General features: G+C 48.6%; 1 protein-coding gene across 1 annotated transcript in view; it reads left to right on the top strand.

Annotated features, from left to right (window-relative positions):
- Window positions 1-7,287, top strand: part of LOC113210568 (homeotic protein Sex combs reduced) — a 26,151-nt gene extending 18,864 nt beyond the window's left edge. Inside the window, exon 2 of the mRNA XM_052271418.1 lies at window positions 4,670-7,287. Coding sequence (XP_052127378.1) covers window positions 4,670-5,010 — 341 coding nt within the window. The 3' untranslated portion in view covers window positions 5,011-7,287. The remainder of the gene's footprint in view (window positions 1-4,669) is intronic.
- Window positions 7,288-7,793: the final 506 nt, after the last annotated feature.

Genomic DNA, 7,793 nt, shown 5'->3' with positions numbered 1-7,793 from the left:
TCTCTCTCTCTCTCTCTCTCTCTCTCTCTCTCTGCCCTCAGGATGCCCCATTTCCTCAGCCTCCCATAATCCTCTTGGTCGTGCGGCGGCATCCCTTTCAGCAGCAGCAGGAAATTCCAACGCGACTGTATTTTGCCAATAACATCAGCACAGCTTCGCTAATTTAATCAACAACAAAAAATTTCGCCCCTATCACGACAGTCGTGTAATTTTTTTATTTTTTGTTTGAGACAAATATTTAATCAGTTGCTGGCTGAAAACTAAATACAAGCTAAATTCCTCTCGAGAAAAATGAACTCAGACTACTGACGAGAAAATTTTTACTGTATTGCTTGGCAACAAAGATCAAATGTTATTTTTGAAGAGAAAAATTATCCTATAATTGAAATTATTTAGTAATATGGCTTTTTATAGAGAGACCTGAAGGAGCAATGCTGCGAGCTCAGAAAAGTCTACATGACATGCTCCCTCGGTGGCTGTTCAATGAGTACCTGAGGCTGCATTCCAGGGTGCAAAGCAGTGTCGCAAGAGGAGTACTAGAGGTAGAGCGAGATAAACGTGAAACGGCGCCTCACCTAGTCGATCGATTTTCGACTTAAAATATAATCGTGTTCAAAGCAACATTCCTTACAGAAAAGGTTCGGGTACTCTAACGTGTGGGTATTCCTTTGACATACGTTCATTTATTCCTGCCTCTCTCCTCTTTCTTTAGAGCCAACAGAGAGCCAGCAGGCAGGCCAGCCAGGCCGTCACAGAAACATGGCGGATAAGCTCTTGTTGACCTGTCGGATTTGCTCTCTCTCTCTCTCTCTCTCTCTCTCTCTCTCTCTCTCTTTCTCTCCCTCTCTCTCTCTCTCTCTCATGTACCAGTATCTCGCGCGCGCGTATAGACGGAAGGTCTCTAGTGAAGCATCTTGTAACGCTGCATTCCCCTCTCTTCCTCGCCCAGCCCAAGCCCTCTCTCTCTCCCCCGAGGGACTCGCCGCCGGGGAGGCTCATGCTGTCAGGCCGCGGCCCGCCCCGACCCGCCTTTAGGTGTCTCTTTAAAAATACATTTTTCACTCCTCGCTCGTATACAAATAATTTGTTCTTCGCGCCTCCGTTTTCCCAAAGAGGTTAATTGGGGGGCAGACAACACGACCGGCTAAACAAATCCAGGGACGTCCGCAAAACTCATTTCTTTCATAAGCAAAAAATATTTCATGTGAAATTTTCGCATCACCCCGTCCTCCAAAAAAAAAAAAAAAATCCTTGCTTAATTCGTGACGCGCGCTCAGAGCAGCTGGCTGGTGTTTCGTCTACGCGCTCCTGGTGCACGGCAGACAATACACACTAGGCCATTCATCCCCGTCCCCTGCGGTCCCCCGGTCCTCCCCCGGTCCTCCCCTGGTCCTCCCCCGCCTCGCCTCCCGATCCCTGATCCCCTCCGCGGCTGATCCCTCCGCCGATGCGACCGAGCGACTCTCTGGCTGGCGATTGTCACCGTGCCAACAATGGCCACGCCACAATGGGACCCGGCCGCGGCCGCCCCGGCAGACTGGGGACGCCTAAAATGGACGCCTCGCGTGGCGTCTGGACGGACGCCCCCCAGAGATGGACGCCGAGGACGGTGCCCGGCGCGAGGGGCGCCAGCTAACGACCTCCAAGGACGCCTCGGGGAAGTCCCAAGCGGCTGCTCCAAGACCCGCGGCCTGTGGCACCTGAATCCTGCACATTCCACATTTGCAAATCATTTCTAGCTGAGCATTGTACGTTTAGTGTCTGGACGTCCGGACCGAAGCTTTTTCGTTGCACTAGGAGCTAAACGGAGCTCCTGTTTAGCGCCTATCCCAAGATAATTTGTTAGGTACGCAGGGATCCATTGAGTCGGCACAGCAAACTCAATGTAGAGGTAATTATTTAATTTAGTGCTGGAGCAAATTGGCAGGAAAAAATTTTCTTAGTCTACATACCCTGGCGCAGGTACAAATATGTCTAATTTTTAAACCCGGAATACAAACGCCAAGGGGTCCCTATGAGATCTAGAATGCCAGTCCTAAACCAAAGGAGCTGACATTTCGTCAGGATGAAGACAATTTGTTTCATACTGTCGTATTAAAAAATTGCTGAACGTGACACGCACGCAAAAATCGGTAAGATGTGAATAAAAGATTTCAGCATAGAAGCAGCAGCATGGCTCCCGCGCTGGGAGGTCCTCAGCTCCTCCGCGGACTCATTTTTTAATACAGCCTAATCCCAGTGGCGTAGACGCGTTCGACTAGACGTAGGATATTTATTAGAAGTCACCCGGGCTGCGCCAGCGGGCGCGTCGGGGCGTGACCTCAGGGCTGCGTCCGCAGCGGTGGCACCTCTCTCTCTCTCTCTCTCTCCCTCTCTCTCTCTCTCTCTCTGTCGCACACTCCCGCGCAAACGGCGGACTTGAACTTGGACGCAGCCGGGCGGCCCGCGGGCGGCTCAGACCTGCCACTGTAAAGCCCTGCAACAGGTGTGGGAGGGCGGGACAGAGAGACCACACACCACACACACGGTGAGAGGGAGACGGGTCCAGAGAGAGAGAGAGAGAGAGAGAGAGAGCGGGGGGGGGGGTGAGTGGTGCCAGCGGGTGAAACTTTCGGACATCGTTAGAGATTAATTTAACGTTCAAAGTTGCACATTGACTATATGACTATCAAAAGCAAGGGCAGCCCACGAGCGGCAACTTTTAAAGGAATAAAACGTTATATCAAACTCACAAGGGAGGTACCAGAGACTGCCGCTGCCGCTGCAGGGCGAAACGTTTAATATTTCACCGGCATTTCCTTCCGGTTAGCGGTGGAGGTCGGGGGCTGCACACGTCAGCCATGATTCGGCCCGTCCAGCGAGGCCTTCCTTGGGGCCCCCGGCCCGGCTCACGCGTGGGGGCCCCAGGGAGGGCACACAACCACATACGCACATACGCGCACGCACACACAAATACATACACACACACACACGGCAGCAACCGCAAAATGAAATACATAAAAAACAAACTAAGAAATAATTCCCGGCAAAACGTATGGCTCCCCGGGGATGAGATGGCGCGGGCGACATGACATCTGCGCTGCCGGCTGCCTTTGGAGCCGTGTGCGTGTGTGTAAAAGAGAGAGAGAGAGAGAGAGAGAGAGAGAGAGAGAGAGAGAGAGAGAGAGAGAGAGAGAGAGAATGAGAGAGAGAGCCTTATGCTGCTCTCTCCCCTCGGTGGCGTGGGCGGTGTCAAGGGATCGAACCATCGCATGTGCGGCGATGGGAAGTGACAGTCCCGATGCGAGAGAGGTGTGCCGGGCGTATGGGAATCACGACAACACCCTTCTGGAGTGTACACTACAGCCCCGAGTCCCGAGTGCCTCCATGGAGCTTCAGTGCCACCAGAACCACCCTCCTCTCGAATGCACAGCCCCGAGTTCCTCCAGTGCTTTCATTGAAGTATGCCACCACAACCACCCTGTGGAGTGCACAGCCCCAACTGCCTCCAGGAGCTCCTGCTGAAGTATGCCACCACAACCACCCTCTGTTGCTACGCGTCCGCACTCACCCGTCGCGCCGTCGCCCTCTTCATGATTGGAGGAGATTGGAGGCGAATCGAGCCAATCAGAGGGACTCAGCCGTCGTCCAGACGGTGACTGACGTTTCCGTTGTAGGAGCAGAGTAACCGCAAAGTCCTAGGGCACACCGCAAAAAAAAAGACAGACTTACAATAGCGTCATATATAGGACAATTGATAAATGTGGTACTTTTTGGCACTGACATTTGGAAATTCTAGTCCTAAGGTAATCAAATAACACTTTTACTGCGGCAGGATCATAATGTAGCCATGCCATGTGGTCACGCTTTGCTCGTTTATATACCATGCCCCTTTCTAATGCAGTGGAGCAGCAATAAACGAGTTAACGAAAGAAGTTACACATTTGAGTGCCTTCAAATCGAAAACATTTTGATAAAGCTGCCATGCTGGCAAAAAGAGATAGGGATTGTTATTTTCCTGAAATTAATCCTCAGGCAATTTCTCAAGAAATTCATTTTAAATTCCCTTATTTTCGCCTGAAATTTGTCATTTTCTTCAATTTTCATGGAACTCTTTCGTTAAAAATATCTGGGAAAGTTCACAATCCCTCCGGGAATAATTTCGGGCTTAGATAGTCCTTACTATCTTGCAAGTTTTAAACTTGTGATATCTTTCCAACTCGCTCTCAGTCTGCTGCGCTGGAAATCCTTTTTCTCACTCTCATGCCCAAGTGGCCATGATGGGGAGTGACAGCAGCCAATGGCGACGCAATGCGACCGCGGCCCGTGCCGTGCGCTCCTTTTCTGCTGAGTAATCCCACCCGCATGGCAGAGGAGGCGACGCGCGCGTCCGAAACGCGCCCGAACGACTTCCTCGGACGCCTCCGCCCATCCCCATTGGCTAAGCAGCCGGCGGGGCTGTCAATCCCTCGTCATGCGCAGAATCATATGAGGGGGCCTGCCATACTGCGGACATGGCAAATACGGCTTGTTTGTAGGGGAGGGGGAGCGCTCGTCAAGCGCATGGAACGCAATCTAGCGACAGTGTCTTTAAATCCTAACCGTTAAAGAACTTTTTTGTGCTCGTTCTGCTCGTGCCTGTATAACTGTGCTCCATGCCACTTGCTCACGGTCCCCGTTCTTGTTGCAGGCACCGTCAACGCCAACGGCGAGACGAAGCGGCAGCGGACGTCCTACACCCGCTACCAGACCCTGGAGCTGGAGAAGGAGTTCCACTTCAACCGCTACCTGACGCGTCGCCGGCGCATCGAGATCGCCCACGCGCTCTGCCTCACGGAGAGGCAGATCAAGATCTGGTTCCAGAACAGGCGCATGAAGTGGAAGAAGGAGCACAAGATGGCCAGCATGAACATCGTGCCGTACTACCACAACATGAGCATGTCGGCGATGACGAACTACGGCGGGTACCCGTCCCCGCACCAGTTCGCACCCCCCGCGCACCACGCGCAGTTCACGCACCTGACCACCTAGTATTAGACCGCCGTCTCAATGGGCCTCGGCCTGGGCGCGGCGGGCGCGGTCTCCAGAGCCCCCGCCGCCCCCAGCGCGGCCGCCCCCGGAGCCGCCCCCGGAGGGGCCCACGCCACCGCCGCCGCCCCCTGCGGACCCATTGACCCCGACGGCGTACTCAAGTACAGCCCCTCGCCGCAGCCCGGCGAGGAGTACTGGTGAGGACCCCACCAGTGTGACGTGTGTGATAAAAAAAAGGACGCTCTCGGGCGGGTTGAGTAGTGTTACAGAAGAGTGATTACTACTATACGTTACGTAGGGACGATTTTCACATAACGCCCTAGGGGTGTTATACCTTATTCTACTAGTCACATTACAAAAAAAATGAGGTTGAAGAAGAGGACTTTTTAATTGGGGATTTCAGACGGACTCGGTGTAGTTTCTTAATCCCGTTATAATTCTTTTTTACCAGATGATGTGTGAGAATGTGATGATTCTTTTGGTTCGGCAGTAAAACGGTTTGCAAAAGCTGAACGACCACGTCGGTGGGAAGACTGTTTAACGAGACATGCCAAAACTGGCTAAAACTCTGGATGTAATTTAAAAGATTAAATATATTTGGCATGTTATCTTTTTTTGTTTTTTTGTTTTTTGGCCATCTGAAATGTTTCCAAATTGTCAACCCTTTAAGCTCACCAACCAGTTGTTAAGCTTTTGATTTGTATCGCTGTGTTTGTGTATCTGGAATGTGATATTTGATATTTTGTGCACATATAGCTGAATTGATGTAGTTAATTTGGTTTGAACATGTCTAACAGTGATATTAGTTGTCTACAGATAGATTTATATACTCGAATAGTGTCAAAGCTTCATACAAAACTTAAATGACAAGTTCATGTGTTATTTATGAGACACAGGCAGACGTGAACGTACCTTCATGCTTAATTGTGAATTGTCATGTTTTAGATCTTTTGACTGCTTTTACCTACTTTATGTAAATGTTTGGTAACATTCCATTAATGTCTTTGTTTAGGCTTAGACACATCTTTTAAGGGAAAAAAAGATTTAAAAAAAAAGACACTGCTTTGAAAGAGGCGTGTCAGCAACAGTTGCATTGGACAACAATTATATACCCTATGGCGGGTTGTCGTCATATGTTTATTTGTCAAATTTGCCGGAGAAAGGTGCGAGTGACTAAAATATGTAACATCATTCAAACACGAAAGTTCAGTTCATGCCAGAGCAACAGTATCGTTTTTCTTGCTAAATGAAATTGGAAAGGACACGGTCTTCACGTTAAATCTAAGATTTATTGAAGGAGATTTTTGGCCTATTCGAGTAATGATACTCGTTGCTCCAAGCATACGCATGGCGCACCAATTGGTGCGTTGCAATGATCTCAATTCTGTGAGCTAAATCGCTCGAAAATAAACTTTAGAAACACCTTTGTTTCTTAGAAATGTGTTGTACATTTGTGAAATAGAGTTCGAAACTTATGTTTGTTTGATTCGTTTTTGTTAACAAATTACGTTGTATCATTATTTTTTGTTAAATGTACAGATACTTTTGTCAATGAAAACACGGTTATGTCTTTGAGAAATGTTACGACTTGCTTACATCGAGATAAGAGTTTCATAGTATTTGATTTTTTTTTCAACTTGTGAACACAGAACATACATGTTTTAGCTGTTTCTTACTGTTGATTGTTACGTAAGGCTCAATTTACCATTTTAGAAAATCAGTTGTTGAATGTCTGAAATATATAGTACATTGCGTCAAACCAAATATGAGATTGTGTCACAATCAATGACCCAAATTACATCTTATGTTATAAAAGTAAAGTGCAATCAACAATCTGAGTCATTCTTATACCAAATCTTATAAAATCAGTGTAGAGGTTCGTTTTTTGTTATTTGTTCTTCGATAAACTCGGCACTCATTACTAAGAAGCGTCTCAGTAGGAGGGACAGGAAATTATCCGTACTTCTGACTCCTTAAGACCCAGTATTTTTTATATACATACGATATATATTTTGCATATAGCTTAACTGTGTAGTGATGATTGTGTACACATATTTCATCGTCCTACGGCCCGCTCCTGTGATTTGATAGGACGACCAAATTTTGTCATAATTGTTTTATTATTATTTATCTATTGTTTTATTCTGTAAAATGTTTCAACCCTTACAAATAATGATTATAATTATTATAGAAAAGTCGTGAAGTGTCTATACTGTGTACAAAACAGATTTTATGAAAATAAAAAGTGCAATAAGATCCAAGCGTTCCAGAAACAAACCACCGTGTCCATTTATTTCCAGCAAACAACGCCGCAAAACAAAAGAGACTAAAAGACACAAACTATGAGGCCTCACTGGACCGCCAAGCACCAAGGCGCCTCTTCGGTTATTTGTTTCAGGGCAATAACTTGGTCGGCCTCAGTGGAATGCCAGCCGGGGAGTCAGCGCCACGGGCCCCACCCCTTCGCCTTCACTCCGTGACTAAAACCACGTCGACGCGCGACCGGAGGCGCGCGCGCTCGCGCGCGAAAAGCGTCGGACGCGCACTTTGGGAGCCTTGTGTGTCGGGAAAAACTGCACGGGCAAATTTACAAAAGGAATCGTGCTCATTGCCACCGATGCCATCAGGTGCATGCGAACGCATTCGGCGCCAGAGGGAGGATACACTACCCCGGCGCTTTGCACGAGGGGCTGGGCCCCACGACCATCCATCACCCATGCATTCAATACACGGCATCGAGGTTCCTCTCTCTCTCTCTCTCTCTCTCTCTCTCTCTCTCTCTC

This window comes from Frankliniella occidentalis, unplaced genomic scaffold (genome assembly GCF_000697945.3).
Source record: "Frankliniella occidentalis isolate FOCC.00 unplaced genomic scaffold, Focc_3.1 Scaffold161, whole genome shotgun sequence".
Lineage (NCBI taxonomy): Eukaryota > Metazoa > Arthropoda > Insecta > Thysanoptera > Thripidae > Frankliniella > Frankliniella occidentalis.
This window is presented reverse-complemented; position numbering and strand designations above follow the sequence as displayed.